General features: G+C 45.0%; 1 protein-coding gene across 1 annotated transcript in view; it reads left to right on the forward strand.

Annotated features, from left to right (window-relative positions):
- Positions 1-20,963, forward strand: part of LAMA2 (laminin subunit alpha 2) — a 755,002-nt gene that overhangs the window by 529,856 nt on the left and 204,183 nt on the right. The window contains exons 24-27 of the mRNA XM_015416769.1: positions 4,650-4,793; positions 12,720-12,899; positions 15,876-16,064; positions 16,154-16,287. Coding sequence (XP_015272255.1) covers positions 4,650-4,793; positions 12,720-12,899; positions 15,876-16,064; positions 16,154-16,287 — 647 coding nt within the window. The remainder of the gene's footprint in view (positions 1-4,649; positions 4,794-12,719; positions 12,900-15,875; positions 16,065-16,153; positions 16,288-20,963) is intronic.

Genomic DNA, 20,963 nt, shown 5'->3' on the forward strand with positions numbered 1-20,963 from the left:
GGGCAATAATACCTGTGTGGAGCAACTGTTTTTGCCTATCTGAGGCTGCGATCACATGTGCCAGTAGATCCGACATAGGAGTGAATGCCTGATGGATCTAAAGGGCATGATCAGACAACAACATTTGGGAAGAGTCCCACAGTCGTCGGCAACCCATGCTTCTCCACCGCAGAACCAGCATAAAAAGACACCAGAGAAATTCCAGTAGTAAATGGGTCCCGACAGGCCACGGATGGACTTTCCCCTGTCTGATCGTGCACACATGCAAGCTGTCGGGATGATCTGATCAAGCCATCCCGGCTCAGTGCCGTTCCCCCCCCCCTGCAGTATGTGCATCATTGCATACTCCATATAGGGCCCTCGGTGCGGAGGTGCAATTCCTCATTTATGTGCATGGGAAACAAACGGCAAAACAAGAAAGACTTACCCGCAGTTGCATCTGATCACACAGTGATGGGCTGAGTCCACAGCTACAAAAGGCTGTGTGATCTCGCAACTGTGGGTAAATTCCTCCGGAGGGAATAGCCTCACTTCCCCTCTGCTTCAACTGCCACGTGTGACTGCAACCTGACAATAGCGGACTCTTGAAAGTGTACGCCTTAATAATCTTGTTGGTCTTTAAAGTGCTACTGTGCTAGAATCTGAAGAGCCTCTGCTTTGCATGCAGAAGGTCCCTACTTCAATCCCTGGCTTCAGGGAGGGGCTGTGGCTCAGTGGATAAGCATCTGCTTGGCATGTGGAGGTCCTAGGTTCAATCTCTGGCATCTCCCATTAAAAGGACCTGGTAGGAGGTTATGTGAAAGACCTCTGCTTGAGACCCTGGAGAGCCACAGCCAGTCTGAGTAGACAATACTGACATGGATGGACTAATGGTATGACTGAGAATATGGCAGCGTCATGTGTTCATATTGCAGACCAATTCACAGTTTTACCCTCAACAAACTTTCTCACCCGTGTGCTGAACCAAGACTTCAGGATGAAGGACTTCCTTAAAACCTGATGGAGAAGGTGGGAGCCAGCTCCAAACCAGCCCACACATGCTGCAACCATGGATGCTGGCAAGGGGATGAAGGCCCAAATGGTTCTTGTTAGAACTGGCCCTCCACTTCACCCAGAAAACAATGGAATGACCCAAGACACAACCCCTGACTGGGTTTGAGGTGCCTGCACCTGCAAAAAACACAAAGTGTAATTAACTCACCTAATGTAGCTTCAAAGGTGCTAGACTGCCACCTACCAACTCTCTGAATGGCCTGGCCTACACACATAGCTTTCAGTGCATTTCAGTTTCAAATCGTATCATACTCATATGTTAGCAGTCCTGCAACCTCCCGCATCAAGCATGCCACTGCCCAGAATTGATGACCCATTGCTGTATTGAACAAGCAGCCTGAACTGAAGCCCTTTGTTCCCAAGACGACATCCAAGGCATGTGCTGGACAGAGCTGGGGATCGCTGGTAGTCATTGGACCATGTTATCCCCTTTTCCTGTTGATAGTTCTGGACCAGCTAATCACTAATACTGTCTTCAAGGTAAAAGTGCTGAGGCTAGAAGTGCAGAACTGTATGGGAAATGCCCCAGCATGATTGAGCTAAAGCTCCCAATCACTACTACCACTTCCACCAGTGAAAGATAACCACTCAAGACCATCTTGACTGAAAGCACTTTATTATTGTTATTAATGTTCTACTGTGATTATTGTTGTAATTGTAATTGTGATTTTAGTGTTTTATTGGGCTTTATATATGGGCTCGCGCCCCTTGTAAGCCGCCCTGAGCCCGCTTGCGGGGAGGGCGGGTAAAAATGCTTAAAATAAATAAATAAATAAAAATCTCACATTGCAGAGCTCACTAGGAGACATTCTAGAGTGTTTAAGCTAAAGGCCTCCTCATTCACCAACACCACTTGCCTTGGTGCAAGTTAGGGTTGCCAAATCGAAATTGGCTGGGAACGGGGGGCTCCCAGCCGGTGTCCTCTTTGTGCGCGTGCGCCACGTCCACGTCACCCGGAAGTGATGTCACACGCTGGGGGCGGAGCCACGCCATTTGAGGGGAAAACTCTTTGTTTTTCCCTCAAATGGCGTGGCTCCGCCCCCAGCGTCCGACGTCACTTCCGGGTGATGCGGACGCGGGGGTGGGGTTGAAACCGGGGGGAATTCCGCCCCCCGGGGGCATTTGGCAGCCCTAGTGCAAGTGCCAAATCTGACCTTCGCAAAACTGTCTGGTAGACATCCCAGCATGATGGAACTAAGTTTCAATATGTAATACATTACAGAGGTCACCAAGGCTGTTGCTCTGAAAAGGCAAACCTCACCAGGGCTAGAACATGGGGAGCCTCCAAGACTGTTGCAAGAGGTGCCTAGCATCATTTACTGCTGGGATTTCCCGAAAACACCCTTCTAACATTCTCCTAACTGTTAAATTAGATTATTGTCTGCCACCCACCTCCAAATAGGTCCAAATGGTTTTGGCCACCAAACACCACTTCCATAAATAATCTAAATACTCTCTAATGTGATCCACAGGTATTGGTCAAACCTGCTACAAATCCCCATGTTCCTTGGATAATGTCACAACACTCAGGGGTAAACCACACTGCTTAACCTGTAAAGCAAACTCAGTTTATTACTTCAAAATCTGCTTATGGAGTGACTATAATAGCAGCTCTGCTCAAACTTTAACACCAGATCTGCTTGGCTAAATCATCAATTCCAGGGCTATTTTTGGGCTGAAACGCACAGGAACAGAGTTCCAGCTGTGGCCACAGCCACTACAGCCAAAACCTCTGCGTGCCTGGCTACAGAGGGAAGGCCTGGACAGTGACCCCCCATCGACTCCAAGGCAGGTGGGCCGGGTGGGGCTGAAAGGATCAGGGAGGCATTTAAATGCCTCCCTGTGCCTTCCCCAGCCTGTCCAAGGGCCGGCTTGCCCAGGTTCCCCACAGCCGCAGGGCGCCCAGGCAAAGGGGAGGCAGTTTAAACTGTCTTCCCTCCCCTTCAAGGGGGGGCTTGCCTGGGCAAGCCAAGGGAAGGCATGGGTGTGTGGCCTAATATGCTAATGAGATGTGCTGTCAGGGGTGTGGCCTAATATGCTAATTGGTTTCTGCTGTTGGGTGTGGCCTATTATGCTAATGAGTTCCTGCTGGGCTTTTTCTATAAAAAAAGCCCTGATCAATTCAATATAACAGCAGTAGAGATCCTGCCTGGCAGTACAATCCCAGTTCAGATTAATCAATAACAATCTAGTTAACTAACCAGTTCTAAGAAGATTAACAGTATAGGCCTCATCACCTCAAGCTGAATAGCTGTGCCACAAGTAGACAAAGCAGTATGAAATCTCAAATTCTAGAGAGCAGGACTTGTAAATGACACCAAACAGGGAGTTTTGCCCCTGTCATGATCTGGGCTGTGCCACCAGAGGCCTACTAGGCTCAGGGAGTCTGGCTAGCAGTAGGGGAGGCTGAGTCTACAAACCCCAGAAGGCCTTGGGAAGTTTTGGTGCTGATTTTGACCAATAAGGAAGAAGAGGGCTGGGGAATAAAAAAACTTGTGCAAGAGAGAAAGCTGTTCTTCTTCCCAGGGAACAGAGCCAGAAGAGAGGCTGCTGTGGGGAAGAAACCCTCATCCTGAGGGAAGGGTGAGTAGTCTAAAGCCACTTGAGATAATGAGCTAGGGACAGTATATTTAGATACGTTAGGACATTTGATTTCTTTCCTTTTCACCCACTTACTGTTATTATTCCTGCACCTTGTTTTTTTGACCGCCTATAAGATAAATCTTTTCCTTGTTGTACTCTGCCTGGTCCTCAGGCCTCTTATTTGGCCAAAAGGGAGGTCTGAAGGTCTTGGGAGGGTGCTCTGGGCCTTCTCAAGGGATCCTAAATCCATAGTGGTGGCAGCATCAGGTGATACCCCACCTGAGCCATGACAGCCCACAAAGGCCAAATCAATATGGAGAAGAACACTCAATAAAATTAATGGGAATACAGAAGGGAATAAAATAAAGGGAGAGAGGAATGATCCTAAAAGGAGAAACCCTGTAATACCCCCCAACCAGACACTCACTCAAGCACACTCAAAAATCTCTTTCAATGTAAACACTCCAGCTTCACCAAACATACACATACACACATTCCCAATGCACACAAATACACCCTTCCGACACAAAAGACACCACAACCCTGCTGGTCATGCCACCAGATTTGAAAACTACAGAAGACCAAGGGAGCAGCTCACCTCAGCAACACACTGCAAATGCCTGCTTGGGAGGGGCATTTAAGCAGCAATGCTGCCACCCCTGTTCTTTGGCTGGAAGTTTTCCTGCCCTGTCTAAAATTGCCCCATTCCTCATTTGATACATTGGTCCGGGGCGAACAAATCCATGGCTGCTAATGCCGTGAAGGCCCTTCCCAGTCACACTGCAGGCTGCTGAAATACTTGCAATATTAAGTTTTATACTGCCCGTTATCACCATACTTTCCATGTGTTTAAATCCTAAAAAGTGTAGTGTGTATTTATTTATTTAACACTGTAAAAGTGATGTGTTTGTTCAGATATCTTTCCCCATGCCTAATTAAGAGCTAGTGTATGAAAAGGAGAAACTATTGTCTCTAAAAATCACCCGTCTTTCCCCCCCCCCTTTCTATAATAGGTTAACGTGGAGGGTGTCTACTGTGACAGGTGCAAATCGGGCAAGTTTGGACTCTATGCCAGGAATCCACTCGGCTGCAGCAGCTGCTACTGCTTTGGTGTGACATCCCAGTGCAGCGAGGCACAGGGGCTGGTCCGCATGTGGGTGAGTAAAGGACTGCTGAGCCATGTAATGCGATAATGTTGTTTCCTGCTGGCATCTTTTAGTCAGGCACAGAGATGGAGCTAGGAAGTGGAGAAACATTTAAGCATTTCCCCCCCCTGTGTACTCTGAGAAGTGGGTAGAGGACCATGTTCCATTAGGCAATCAGGGTCAAAACATTTTAAAAGTCTCTGATAAGGTAATAGATGTCAAGCCCCAGAGTAAAGCTATTAAAACCACTGTAAAAGTCAGTATAGTCAAGTGAGGGGAAATTGTTCCATGAAAATATAGCACTCCAGCACTGCATTGTTTCTAAATGTGAAACAGTGAGGAAAATCATAGTCATTCAGTCTCACCCAGAATAACTATGGGTTACTGAAATATAAGAGAATTTAATTGATTTACTGCTCACATTTTCTTTTCAAGTATTTAAAGCAATCACCAATGACCTCAGTACTTTAGAAAGTGGAAGAAATCCATGATCTCTACACGCTTGCTACCTGTTTCTTATTTCAAGGAAACCTTTCTTCTTTAGTATGAATAGAAATACTAATTGAAAGCCTTATCTGCAAAAAGCAACTTTAATTCAATATATTATGATGGTGATATTTTCTTATAAAGTATTGATACCATTCTGACACATGTAAGACATTTCCTTATAGTTCCACAATATGTTCCTTATTTTGTAGTGCCTTGGGAGGCAATCTTATATGTGGCAACTCTATGAGTGACCCATACTCCTGTGGTCTGGGGTGACGCACCACAGTTTTGAAAGGGTGAGAAAGAAAATCAGACCTAATCAGAAGGTGGAAAAAAGTAAGACATAACAACTAGAGAAGGATTTCATTTCTCCATCCGCGGGGAGGGTGGTATATAAATCAAGTAAATAAATAAATAAATAAATTTGCTGGGGTTTTGTGCCACAGTTGTTGTTTTACTTAAGTCAATTTTCTAGTTTGTTCAACACAGTCAGCTACCACCTACTGACACACCGCCTCGCTGACACTGGGATTCAAGGTTTGCCTTGCAGTGGCTCACCTCATTCCTCCAGGGTCGGGGTCAAAGGGTGGCCATTGGAAAACAGCTCTCCCGAAGGCACCCACTAATTTGCCGCTCCCAAGGAGCGGTGCTTTCCCCAATGTTATTTAACGTCTATATGCACCCCCTTGCCTAGATTGTCCGGAGGCATGGGCTGGGGTGTCACCAATATGTGGATGACACCCAGCTCTATCTGCTGTTGGATGGCCAGTCTGACTCTAACCTGGAAGACCTGGACCTGGCGTTAAAAACTGTGGCTGGTTGGCTTAGACTGAGTTGACTGAAATTGAATCCAACGAAGACATAGGTCCTGTGCCTGAGTTGGAGTGGCCCGAGGGTAGGAATCCCACTCCCTACCTTTGATGGGTTGCCATTGGTGCCAGCGCTGGAGGTAAGGAGTTTGTGAGTGCTCCTGGATGCCTCCTTAACAATGGAGGCCCAGGTAGCAGCCACTGCAAAGTCAGCCTTTTATCATCTTCAGCTGATCAGGCAGCTGGTTCCCTTCCTTGAATGCAATGACCTGGCAACAGTGATCCATGTAATGGTCACCTCAAGACTGGATTACTGTAATGTTCTCTACATGGGGCTGCCCTTGTCCCAAATCAGGAAGCTGCAGCTGGTGCAGAACACGGCAGCCAGGCTGTTGTAGGGCCTCCCTATTTGGGAGCACATTCGTCCTGTGCTAAAAGCACTGCACTGGCTGCCTGTAGCATACCGAATTCGGTTCAAGGTGCTGGTTCTTACCTTTAAAGCGCTATGTGGTCAGGGGCCTACATTCCTAAGGGACCTCTTTTCCTCACATATTCCCCAGAGAACACTATGATAGAGGTCCCAAAACCGCTTGGCCCTTCTGGGCCCCAGAGAAGCCAGGCTGGCTGCAATGAGGGCCAGGGCCTTTCAATGGCGGCTCTGTACTGGTGGAATGAGTTCCTTGATGACAACCAGGGCCGGCCCGAGGCGAGGCTGCGCCCTAGGCGAGGCTGCAGGTGCCAACCTCCCGGTGGGGCCTGGAACTCGCCCCACTGGGAACCTGCTGCCGGTGCCTCAGCCAGCCAGTCTGAGCCAGCCCTCCGCCCTGGGACCGCACGGCCCTTTACCCCTCGCCCACCTACCTCCTCTCGCCGCGGGCACTCGGGTGGCAGCAGCGGCGGCAGCTAAGGAGTGAGGCCAAGAGGGGGTAAAGGGCCGCGTGGTCCTGGGGCGCGCCGAGGCGGAGGGCTGGCTGGCTCCTGCTTCCCCCCCCTCCTTCCACGCTCTCCATGCCGGCTTCTCGAGGGCGAAAGATCCTATCGCGTGTGGATTACTCGCGTTTTGTTGTTGTTTTTTGGGGGCAGGGCCCGAGAGATGTCAGACTCAGAGGGAGAGCGTGGAGGGGGGGGCTGGCTCCCTTTAGGCTGGACTCCGACTCCACCACCACCCTGCCCGCCGAGCCGCAACAGGTCCCTTGCCCTGCCGCTACTGCATGCGCCCCTGGCGGGCCTCTGGCAGCGGGACTCGCCCGGCCCCCGCAGGCCCCGCCGAGGAGACGCGGGCTGGTCAGCTGATTCACCCGGGGACCACTGGAGAAGCAGCTGGGCGAGGGGACCGGGCAGGGGGAGGCGAGGGGGTAAAGGGCCCTGCGGTCCCAGGGCTGAGGCGCCGGCAGCAGGGCGCGCTTACCTCCTGCCTGGCGGCGCCTGCAGCAGCTCCCGCGGCCTTGCTCCCCCGGCAGGCAGGAAGTAAGCGCGCCCCAGCGCGGGCTCCCCTCTTCATGCGCCCGCTCTGCCAGCGCCTTTCCCCAACTGCCACGGGTCGCTGGAGAAGGTCCGGGCAGGCGGGAAGGACGCGGAGGGGAGCCTCGGGGGGATCAGCGCTGGCTTTTGGGGGGGAGGGAGAGGCGAACTTCGGCGCCCCCATCCAGGGCCCTCCGCCCCATCCAGGGCCTCCCGCTCTAGGCGAGTGCCTAGTTGGCCTAGCGGGAGAGCCGGCCCTGATGACAACAGGGCCCTGTGGGACCTTTTACAGTTTTGCAGGGCCTGCAAGATGGAGCTCTTCCACCAGGCCTTCGATGAGGGAGCCGCACCCAAGAAACTGTGGCCCCGGCCCTAATACTAACATCATTAACATTCAATTTAACACAGACTGTGGTGTCAGCCAGCTGTTGCCTGAGGATGCTGCTAATGCCCGCCATCTGATACAAACTAGCACTTTATATTTTATTATATCTATAATAGTATTGTTCTTGTTTTAATTTTTTATATTCTCTGTGTAAGCCGCCCTGAGCCTGCGTTGGTGGGGAGGGCAGGATATAAATAAATAAATAAAAATAAATAAATAGTGGATTAGCATAATCCCCATTTTCATGGGAGTTAGGTCCACTAATTCATCATGCCTGACACACAGCCTTCCATCTGGGAGTGCCTTTGGAAATGATAAGGCTGCTCTAGCTAGATCTCTCTTGGATCATTGGTTGCTGGTTACCACAGAATGCTGGAAAGAGTCAAAGAGTACTATGAGCATGAGTAAAGAAAAGTCAGATAAGGAAACTGGATGTGTAAGGCTAGAGAAGAGAAGATGAACTGACCATAGTAAGTTATTTAGAAGCAGGACCTTAGCAAAATGGTTGTATATCAGATTGATTCTAGATTAATTTATCTGCTTTGCTAAAGAAACACAGCCCAGAATCTTCAGTAAATCATCTGTATACTTTGGTATGGACTTTTTTTCTGTGTTCCCTCCTAACACAAAGACTACTTTAAAATCTTGAAAGGTTCTGTTCGGTACAGAAGTATGATGGTACATGAATGTTGAAAGCTTAAATTTCCATATAGACCAAGGGCAACTGTATAATAAGTGTCCCAAATCTCTTTCTGCAGAGTTTGTATTCCATGTGCAGTTGAGAAAACTGTGGATAAAACCATTAGCCTACTGAAGCCTGTTCTCCTTTGAATTCACTTTTGTGGAATTCTGTTATCCCTCTTCCTCCCATAATCTTTTAGAAATGAAACTGCAGCTTCAGACTTTCAGACTGGGTACAGTGGAAAAGTAGTAATCGTCATACCTTTATGTGACCCTTGCTCTTACTAAAATGTGTTTCTTACTGAAGAATAAGGTGGTCCTCTCCTTTTCTTTCCTAAAATTTCTTATCTAGGTGGATTCTGCTCACAAATATATATATTTAGAACGATTGGATCAGTAACTTAAAACAGGATGAGCGGCAAATCCCCAGTTGCTGTGTACTTTGTCAATGAAAAATCAAGTTTGAGTTGGCCCTTTAACACCCTGTGGGAAAGTAATAAGGTTTAGGCTCTTTACACAGTTAGGTATGGTCTAATTTTATTGATCTGACACAGTTTGGGCTAAGAGGAGAATGCAACTGAGTCAGTAAAGGTGATGTATTAGGCTGTTCAAAGCATCACTTCTGCAAGAGGCACAAGTGTACATGATTTACAATATTGATTTAAAATTGCCCTAATGATCAATTATCCCTCTTTGAATTCTCATACTTAAATTAGGCTTGCAGTTTCACATTATAGTCTCTCTGAACATTTCCAATCTATTTTAGAATAGATTCAGTGGAAATGATAAAAAACCTTTAATGTACAGGTATTCTATGACATTGAGGCATACATTTCAAATAGTTCATGCATTAACCAGTTTCTTGCTGATTAGCATGTCTAATGCATAGGAGTCATAGACACCTCAGTTGGCATTAGCACTTCAAAGAAACATTCTGTCATGCTACCGAATCTGTTCCAGATATGGGTAGAAAAATAATTATATCAATTCTGAGCTTCACTTTTTCATTGCCAGATTGACATTTTGTGAAATTCCACAAACTGTGTGATGTTTTCAGGGATGTTTTTATTTGCTTAATTTACTGATAATTGCCATGTCTGCTTCAGTAACATCATAGTACTTCTATTTCTGTAACATTTCAGATTTCTCTCCCATATTTATTTAGTATTCTGTAGGATTCCTGTAGGATAAAATTAATTAATATGATGTTCTTTCAGGTTTCTTTGATTACTGTCATAACTGTGGCTTGAAAATGCTTCATATTATTTTAGAAGCACTCCTGTTTTTATAACTGGGTCAATATTTCTTTATAAGGACCTAAGAAGAAATACTACATGAGGTCTTCCACAAGGCAGCAGGTGATCTATTGGAAATCTCAATGCTGCATTTAGACCTCATGAAAAACGGGCTTGGGCTTGTTTGTGAGAAGCAGAAATGCAGCTTGTTGTTGTGCTTGTGTGCACAACTGAAGGCTTCTAAAGTACTGTGAGATCAAAATGCAGCTGTCTGGGGAAATGAAGTTAGTTCCTCCCACCCAACACACACATCAGCTGGAATTACAAACACAAAATTAAACTGAGGTACATCTTCCCCCCAGCCAGGGTAAAAGGAGTGTAGCTTTTCAGTCCACAACCAGTATATGGTAAAGGTGTTTGAACAACTGCTAATGTGGCTCACATTTTGTTCACCAGTGGAAATCAGACGGCTGATTTAGTCAAATGGCAGTTTAGCTGTTTGCAATCCACGCGTGTCTATGTGCAGGAACAGGTGACATCAGAACTTGACTGCCAGCTGATGAGGGATAATGATCTCCTGCTAGGGAAATTTTGCTTTGTATTCAGCAAGGTTTTTAAAGGGGGTGGTCAGGAGCTAACTCCAAGATGATTATGTGGATGAGCTGGAAGTTGGGGCCTTCCAGTCTCCCAGCCTAGATGCAGCAGCTGGGAGGGGTGTGTGATACAGTCTAGGGCGATTCTCCTTTTCTTCTCCACAGCCCAAATTGCCCAGTTGGGCTTCAGCTGAAGATCTAGGATTCAAGTGAGGAGAAAAGAAGGATTATTCTTTTCTCTCCATCTGAAACTGATAACTTGGGCTGAGAAAAACAGGAGCCATCTGCTCTTTATTCTCCACTGGCCAAGTCTGGAAAGTTTGGAGAGGGAGTCAAGAGCCAATCCACTTCTGTTCCACAAGCTGACAGCTTGGACTTCAGGAGAATGGGAGTGATCTCCTTCTATTCTCTCAAGCCTCAGTTGGAGGGGGGGGAAAGGAGATTACTTCTCCCCCATGAGTCCTCAGTTTAGGGGATGGGGAAGAAACAGATTAATTATCCACTCCCCACCTCGGGTAGTCAGCTTGGGCAGCAGAGAATAAAAGCCGATTGTTCACCTCCCAAGCTGTCAGCCAATTCTGTTATTTTTGGGTGCAGAGGGGAAAAAATGCTTATTTTATCTTCACCCTAAACTGGTGCATGTCCTGCAGATAATAGGAATGATTTGCTCATATTCTTTGTAACTCAAAATAACGTGTGGAGCAAGAAGTGATCTGCCTCCCCTCCCCCCCCCGGAATCACTTGGATGGTAGAGAATAAGAGTAGTCTGCTCCTTTACTTTGCAACCCAATCTGACAGTTTGGGGCAGAGAGGAAAAGCCAGTTGCTCCTGGTCTACCTACCTCAGCTTCTTCCTGAGCTCTAGTTTTGCTGAAATAGAGTGAAAAGCTTGGATGGTGGGTGAAGAACAGATGGGGAAGCTCAGCTGATATCAGCTGACTAATTAATTAATTATTGTATAGCAGTGGGTGTAATATAGCCAGGAGACTGGAAGATTGTCTGGCAGCCTGAAACTCTAGCTCTTTGGGTTTTGTGGCAAGCTAGGTTTATTTTGGGGGCTGAGAGAGCTGTGACTGGCCCAAGGTCACCCAGCTGGCTTCAAGTGGAGGAGAGGGGAATCGAACCCCGTTCTCCAGATCAGAGTCCGCTGCTCCTATAGTCAGCTTTCAGTCTCCATTACCAAACTTATTATTAGGTTACTGCAAGGGGAGGGGGAGCTCAGCAAATAGTTTAGGAGGCAGTTTCTGTTCGGCAGTTGTTTGAGTTGTTTGTTGGGAGCTAAACAGATCAGGACATTGGCTCACCTGTGTCTGGGACAGCTAAACACAATATGTTCAGTTATCAAACATATTAAACACAAAATTTATGGCATCTATAGAAATCACTGCCCCTCTGGACAGTCTTCCAGTTCAAACTGTAGCCTCAGCAGCTGTATCACACATGAAAAAAAATCTAGACTTTTTACCAAATATCTTGATCTACCAACTTTTCTAAAAGTTTGGTTATGTATTCTTAATTTTTAGAACACGGTTATATCATTAACTTTTTATTGTTACTTATTCATTTACTGTATTTATAATCCACCTTTCTCACTGAGATGCAAGGTGGATTAAACAGTGTAAATTGATGTACTCAATAGGATGAGACATCTAATAAGCAACATACTAGAACTAAAATGACAAAAATCTGAAGCAAGCTTTGCATATTAGACACAATACATATTACAGATACAGTACACAAGGATGATATTACATCAGTAGAAAATAATGCAGTGACAGCAGCATAATACAAACAGGAAGCATGTCAAATGTGGTATAGTTCCCAGTGGTATAGTACACAGTCCATTTCCCTTTATAAGTACAATCCTGAATTATTCCATTATAATATAGCTCTGTTAACTTTATAGAAATGTACTCTTGAGCAATTCTGTTTTACTTAGGTTGCAGAGTGACAGAAGCATGGGAGACTGCCTGACCTCCTGCTTTCTCTGTATATATATTCTGTTTCATATATGTGTGTGTGTGTGTGTGTGTATATATATATATATATATATATATATACACACACACACACACACACACACACACACACACAATTATGACTTTTTTAACACTCCACTTTATATTCTTCATCATTTGTTTGTGTACATTTCATTAGATTGCTGTTTGCTTAGTTAAACATTCAAGCCAAAAAAAATTCACAAGCTTCAAAATGAAAATTGCTTATTTGAAAGTGAAATTTTGAAAAAGCTTTATCTTTTCCCCTAATAATTTTAATTGTGTGTAGTTGACCCTGAAGCCGGATCAGGTAATTCTTCCTCTGGTCGATGAAAATGCCCAGCACCAAACTATACAAGGGATTGAATACCAACATCCAGAGACTGTTGCAGATGTTGAACTGGTGATGAAGGAGCTACGCTCAGAACCATTTTATTGGAGACTTCCAAAACAGTTTGAAGGACGGAAGGTAAGGATGAAGAATTTTGATAGGAGCTGGTATTTCAACAATTTTCTCTTCCTTTCACTATAAAGATCAGGCCAAGCTGGAATATGTTTCTAAAGAATAAGGAAGTTGGATGTCACCATTTGCCATGGCAGAAATGTTACAAAATTAAGTTATGTTTGTCATTTTGTGCATCAGTGGGCTGGATCCATATGGAATGGATCTTTTGCAAGTCCCTCTTTGCACCAAATCCCCTGCACTCTGGGAGACCCTCAGAAATGGTATGAGGTGCAATGTGGGCATCTGCACTGGGAAGAGAAAATGGGGGGGGGGAAGCACTGCTTTTGTGTGAGTTGACATGCTCATCAGCTTATAGGTTGCCAGCTCCAAGCTGGGAAATACCTGGAGATTTTGAGGGTGGAGCCTGAGAAGGATGGGGTTGGGGGAAGGGAGGGACTTCAGTGGGGTATAATGCCATAGAGCCCATCTTCCAAAGCAGACATTTTCTCCCAGTGAACCAATCGCTGCTGCCTAGAGATCAGTTGTAATAATCATTTGGAGGTTGGCAACCCTACAGAAGAGGTCTTTGGGTGCAACCCAATATCCAAATTAAAAAAAACCGAAACAGTGAAATATTTGTGAAAGAAATTACATCTGATTTGTTTGTGAAGCCCTCTGTATTTTCAGCATGTGATTCTCTGATATTACTGTTTGTAATTACAATACTTTCACCTAAGTTGGTATTTTCCAATATGTTACAGTAAAGACTAAACATAAAGTAAAAAATAAAAGGCAGAACTACCTTAATTTGCTTTTTCAAAAAACCATTGGAGTGCCTGACTAACACAATGGAACTACATGGTAATTGTGGTTATACAGATTAGGACTCAAAAAAAACTCGCAGGGAGAGCACATCCCATCCCCCATTTATTTACATCCCTCTTCCTCCTTCTTGAACAGTCTTCCTCCTCTTTCTCACCCACTTTCCTTCTGTCAATCCTCCCTACCTCCCTTTCTCCAAATTTCCAAGACTCCCACTGCACTGGCCTTGGAGGCTGAGAGTTGAACAGCTCCTGACCTCCAAGCCTTCCCCCCACCCAACACTGGCCTTGGAGGATAAGAGTTGTGTAGCTCTCAATCTCCTAGGCTTCTCCCCACACCACCCAACAATGGCCTTGGATATCGAGAGCTACACAGCTCTCAATCTCCTAGGCTTCTCCCCCCACCGGCCTCAGAAGTCAAGAGCTGAACAGCTCCCGACCTCCAGGCCTTCCTCCCTGACACTGGCCTCGGAGGTCAAGAACTGCACAGCTCTCTACCTCTAAACCTTCCCGCCACCTGACATTGGAGGTTGAGAACTGTGCAGCTCTCAATCTGCAAGGCTTCTCTCACACACACAGGTCTCAGAGGTTGAAAGCAGCACAGTTCTTGACCTGCAGCCGCCGCCCCCCAACACTGGCCTCAGAAGTTGGAGAGCTGTGCAGCTCCTGACCTCCAAGCCTTCTACCCCTAACACTAGTTTCCCTATCACCAAGGTAGACATGGCTCTAGGCTTCTGGGCCCAGCTGCAGTGTCTGGGAGCTGCTCCAAGCCTGGAGAGCCTCCCAGATGCTGACTCCACCACAGCCAGGCCCAGAGATACACCCAAACACTGGGGCCACCAACAACTTTGACGAAAAAGGTAAATCCATTGCACAGATAAAGTTTTGGGGGGATTTAAACCCTCCAGTGTGTTGGGGGGGGGTTTCTTTTTCTTTTCAGATTTTTTTGTGAACGTAGGGGTTCCCCCAAGTTTGCAGAAAAATCTGTTTGGGTTAAGTGTGACCCCAATCAGTGGATTTAAGTATCTGCGGGGAGGGGGGAGCCCTTGAGAAATAGATATATAGATTGACCCAAGTTCAGTCACAACCATTTGAATGCTGGAGAAACCATTAATGCAATACTCTACTCCCAAGAACATATTTCAATTCCTGCCTGTAGCTGTGCTGATCTGGATAAGCTTGAGGTTAACCAGAAGGGAATACAGTCATTCTCCAGCTGGTCTGTCCCTGTCAGCCATAATGAGAAACAGAATGAACCACAGTATGAAATTCTCCCATAACATCTGCCATATTGGACTGCAATTGGGCTTTACTTGATTTAGGGTACAGCATAATTTTCAATTCATCAATTCCAGAAGAGCTAGGTGGTGGTCACACACACAAGATAAACTGGGGAGGGGGGAGTGAAGCTATTCCCTCCGGAGGAATTTGACCTGCAGTTGCACGATCACACAGTCCGCCACTACATGAACAGATGCAACCGCGGGTGAGTCGGGGGGGTTGCCGTTTGTTTCCAATTCACTTACGGGGAATCGATGAATCACATCTCAGTACTAAGGGCTCCCTATGGAGTGTGTGATGATGCGCATACTGAGAAGGGGGAAAAAACAATGGCGTGGAGTCGGGATGGCCTGATCAGACCATCCCAATGCCATGAGAGCGCCTTGGAGCGATCAGACAGGGGAAAGTTCGTTCGTGCCCCGTAGCAACCTGTTTGCTACCAGACTTTCCCTTGTGTCTTTTTACTCTGCTTCTGCGGTGGAGCAAAACAGGTTGCCGATGGGTGCGGGGCACTTCCCAGATGTTCGTCTCTGATTGTGCCCTTTAAATCCACCCATTATTCATGCCTATGGCACGGCTAATTGTGCATGTGATTGTGACCCATTTTTCCTCATAAGAAACATGGGAAATGTTTTGTATACTGTTATCTACCATTATGGGACTGAGATAGAAGACGTGTAGAACAGAAATAATTCATCTGGATTTATGCTAATTGAAAATACTCTCCAAACCACATTTCGTGTTTGGACAGCTACATTTGCCTACAGTTGCACAGTTTATAGATACATAAAATAATGTTTCCATACTTGTCATCTTTTTATAATATCTCATGATGCTTTTTCTTAATTGTGTGCTGTACTTCCAGTAAATGTTTATGTGTCTTGTTTTGTTTTGTTAGCTGACTGCCTATGGGGGTAGGCTGAAATATGCTATCTACTTTGAAGCACGAGAAGAAACTGGCTTTGCAACCTATAACCCCCAGGTCATAATCAGAGGTGGGCTTCCCACACACACACGAATAATCGTCAGGCATGTAGCTGCTCCTTTGATTGGTCAGTTGACAAGGCATGATATTGAAATAACAGAGGTAATTTTTGTGTGTATTCTGTTCAAAAAGTTGTCTTTGGCACACTGGAAACAGTAAACTCATTTGTGATGTTGTTGTCTGATTTTCAGCATGAATGGAAATATTATGGAGATGACCCCAGGGTCACTAGAACTGTGACCCGTGAGGACTTCATGGATGTCCTGTACAATGTTCATTATATAATTATTAAGGCTAGTCATGGGAGCTTCATGAGGAAAAGCAGGTAATAGTTTTGTATGGTACTCTTAATAATAGTGACAGTCATACCTCTCTACCCAGTTTTTAAAGTGGATTATTTTCCACAGTAAAGACATAGGCCAAAGTCCAGCACAGCGTTATGTGCACATCTGTCAATGGGCTGTAGCATACCTATCTCTGTATTGGATTTTGGCTACAAAGTAGGCTAATATGCTACCTTTTAAAATGAACTGATTGTTGATAGAGATTTTTTTTTTTTAAGAATAAGAATTATCTTTGGGGGTTGGACTGAGTAGATGTGTATTCAAATCCCTATGAAGTAAAGATGAGGTAGCAGCCTAGGATAATAGACAGATGGGGAGAAGTGCTAGGATGAATTCATTACTTTTTCAGAGCTGCAGAAACAAAAACTATTCATTTACACAGGAATATAAATTGAGATCTAATTTTATAGCAGAAGTCAGTACTAGGAACAGGATATGCATCTTTGGGTGAGTTTAATTATAGCTTAAATGTGATATTACACTCTGTGACCAGCTGTCGAATCAGAGTCCATGATTCAAAGTATTGTCAGTCCTAACTATAGATCTGCATGGTATCTGAACTGATAAACCATAGTTATAGATTTTATTCTGCCTCTAAAGGCCAGTATACCTAGACATCGACATACCAGGCAGACAGAAAATTAGAGATGATTAGCAGCTCTAAAATATAGTTTGTTTTTACATGTGGATGATATGTCTTTAAAACTAAATGGTGTTCAGTCCAGGCCATGGTTTGTCTTAATGTCTGAATTAATGCCACTTAGGAAAGCCAGTTTAGATAGGAAAAATGGTACAGCCCTTTCTGTCTGCCTCTCCTCAAGCAGTTCCGCCCCCACTTCATTTCAGTGAAAGAAAAAGTCTGGAGATCTAATCATAGCTTTCCTACATCAGAGGTCATTTGGCCCTGACACAATTTCACATGTTTCACCACTATTTGCCGCATTGCTATTTTAAGTGTGCTGTGCAGGCCTGAGCAATGTGGAAATAAATGCAGGGGCACCTTATATCTCTGATTCCAAGGAGGAGCCACTTAAAATACATTGCAGTGTTGACAAATGATGAGGACCAGAAGGAAAAAGAGCATTGGGAATGCTGCAAGGGCAAAATTGCCTTCATTCAAGGCAGCATTTTCCTATGTCTGTTTTTGAATTGGTTCCTTAATTCTGGGCATGTATAAAAAATGTGATTGTCTGGAATGTTTGTAAATGCAGAGCTGCAGATCACTGATCAATTGCCGCAAAACATTATAAAGGGCCCTTCATACTGACAGTAGGTTCAAGTGTAAAAATAGCTTAATTCCAGTGGTAGCTCTATATTAGCTATATAATTTAGCAGCAACGCTAATCATGTTTCTGCTTGAAAGCGATGCTATTACACTGAGTGATTCAGAGGCTGCCACTGAAAAACTGGAGCCAAACATTTTTCTCCTGCTGCGTTAATTTTGTTGTTCCCCTTTTTGCATTTACTGCTCAAAATTGAAACATTTCTTACATTAGATGGCTGTTTTCCTTTTTCAAGCAAGGGGACACTGACAATGAATCTTCTGGAATTGGAACTATACTTTCCATTTTATTGTTAATTATTTCAAATTCCTTAATGTTCATTGGGTATCACTGTTGAGACCTAGGTAAGCTGAAGTATGCTTGAGGAAAAAGCTAAGACTAAATTGCTATAAGCACCATATTCCTACAAACAACCAGTAGATTTTACAATGCTATCCTCAGAATACTTTCCTGGGAATAAAAACCCAAAGAGTAGATTTCAGTAAGATTCTGAGCAGACTATTTTAGGATTGCATGCATTTAGACTCAGAATTAAGATTTGTTTTAACTATAGATCTAAACTCCTTTTTAGACTCGAAGATCCCTTCCAGAGTAAATGCAGGACTTTGGTCAGTCAGAGACTGGAACAACTAGGCTTTATTCCAGCTTTACTATTCTTGACGGAAAGTGAGAGAATTGCATTCCAAAGGGTCAAAGATGCTAGATTTCAGAAGCACAAATCAGCAGGCAAGAAGGGTGTGTTCCCTTGCCTACAATTGACTTGAACCACCATAATGATTCCCTGATGTTGTGATTTTTTTGGTTGCTAGATTGAGGGCTATATTAACCCCATAAATGAAAGGCCACTTTTTGGACATTCCCTTTTGTTTCTGCAATACAGGGGAGAGAGGTACCTTGGCTCATCTAGTTATTGAATGTCCCAAATTCAGTGAGGAGAGAGAGAGGGGGATTACCCCAATACATGAGAAGAATGAGCTCACAAATATCAATCAGAGCCTTTCTTTTGTTTTATGAGATAAGGATCCATATATCACCGAGTTGCTGGCATTCTACCTTTTTGCAACTCAGCATAAAATTAAAAAACTTTTGTGACTGGAGTGCACTTCCCCCCTCCCCCTTTTTCTCTGTGTGATCAGGCTTAAGGCTGTGGCCAAAAGAGCCTGGGAGGGAGGGAGGGATACTTTCCTGGGAATAAAACCCAAAGAGTAGGTTTCAGTAAGATTCTGAGCAGACTTTCTTAGGATTGCATAGGGGTCTTTTGTCCTGCATGTAGACAATTTCTGGTTTCTTCAAAATGATGGGCCCTTTTTAAGATAAAATAAAAGTACAGGAGGTGCTGGGTAAGTTACCACCAGTGTTCCCTCTAAGCTGAGTTAGTGTGAGCTAGCTCACAGTTTTTTAGCCTCCGGCTCACCCATTTCTGTCTCAGCTCAGGGAGGAGGGCTCCAGAGCAGACTGATTGATGCAGCAGCCAAATCGCTCGCTCACAACTTTTTAATGCTGGTAACTCGCAAAGTAGAATTTCTGCTCACAAGACTCCACAGCTTAGAGGGAGCACTGGTTACCACACAGGGACTGAATATATTTCCCTTTTTATTTTCTTATTGTTCTATTATTTAGTGCTTTCAAAAGCACTTTCCATAGTTCACATATACATCTTTTCTCCTTACTGCAGTGTCTGTCCACTTATGCTTATTGTTTTCCTTTTTCATATGGACACACAAACAGTCACAGTTGGGCTGCTGTGTGTGTGTGTATGCATAGCTCATGATGGATAGCTCAGGCTAACCCAGACTCATCAGACCTAGGAAGCTAACAAAGGTCAGCCCCGGTTAGTGCTTGCATGGGAGACCAGCAAGGAAGCCCAGATTTGCTATGTAGAGATAGACCACCTCTGAACCATCTCTGAACATCTCTTGCCTTGAAAACCTTACAGGGCCATTATAAGTCAACACAACTTGATGGCACTTTCAGTCCATTAGTTCATTATGGTGATTCCATTACCCCAAATTTGCTGTGTGGAACACAGTTGTAGCTGATACAGGAAAAAATAGAGAGAGATTTGTGCGTGCACATGTATTTTAAAGATAACATCTTGGAGATGCAGGAAACAGAAGCTGCATTCAGATATCACATATATTGCATTTTTGTTGGGCCTTGCCCATCCCCTAGCTGGTCCACCTGCTGTTTCCCACATACCCTGGGTGCCTTATCAGTCTCTAGTAGTTACTTTCTTTCTAGTACATTGTAGTTAACAGAATTATTTTGTATTCCCCTGCTGAAGAGTTAATCTCTCAAAACACATTATAATAAAGTATTTGTCTCTGGCACCTGTTCGAGTATCTCCCCCCCCCCCTTTTAGTGGTGCTTCGCCTTTAATGTGTTTTGGCTTAAGATAATTAGGTTGCCACAGAAGTGTGGCCAGTTTCCCCTCTTTTCAGGCAATAGCCAGAAGAGCAAGAAGCAAAGATGATTCTTGTAGCCACTTCTCATTGGACACTTGAGAAGAATTTTAGATGAATTGTCACCTTCCATACTGTGCCCTGCCTCCAGGCTGCCAAAAATCTACTCACTCTTCATCCCTTGGCGTCTTCCCCCAGATCACACACAGGTTCTTTTTTTTTTTTTTTTGCTTTCAAGAGTTGTCTGTTGTAGGAGAGAATGGCCAGGCCCTCGTGGATCCTTACTGCAGCTCTGTGCATGGACATAGCCCCTAAGGGGAGTGATTTAAAGTGACTTCCCCATAACAAGTATTTCAGGATATTTCCACATCCTGATTACACTGCCTCTAGTCTAACATTATGGGTTACTGGCCCTGTGTGCATAATATCCTTCTATATAATGCTGATCTTAAGATAACTGCTTGTAATATGGGCTTGTAGTACACAAGGCTGCAGATGGGAATGGAAATATATTAAACTTGTTCCCAACCTAATGGCCCAATAGTAGTGCAGAGCAAGTCATAACTATAACATTATATATAACATAGCTATGAGGACACATACCGTATTTTTCGGACCATAAGATGCACCTGACCATAAGACGCACAGAGTTTTTAGAGGAGGAAAACAGGAAAAAAAAAATTCTGAACCCTGGGGCTGTCATTCCAGTTCCTGAACACTCCTGGCCCTGTCATTCCAGTTCCTGAACACTCCTGGCACACCCTGGGGCTGTCATTCCACTCCTGGCCCTGTCATTCCAGTTCCTGAACACTCCTGCGCTACTCTGGGGCTGTTATTCCACTCTTGGCCCTGTCATTGCAGTTCCTGAACACTCCTGCTCCACACCGGGGCTGTCATTCCACTCCTGGCCCCGTCATTCCAGTTCCTAAGCACTTCTAGCACACCCTGGGGCTGTCATTCCACTCCTGGCCC

The sequence above is a fragment of the Gekko japonicus genome, unplaced genomic scaffold (genome assembly GCF_001447785.1).
Source record: "Gekko japonicus isolate JY-2015 unplaced genomic scaffold, Gekko_japonicus_V1.1 scaffold92, whole genome shotgun sequence".
Classification (NCBI taxonomy): domain Eukaryota; kingdom Metazoa; phylum Chordata; class Lepidosauria; order Squamata; family Gekkonidae; genus Gekko; species Gekko japonicus.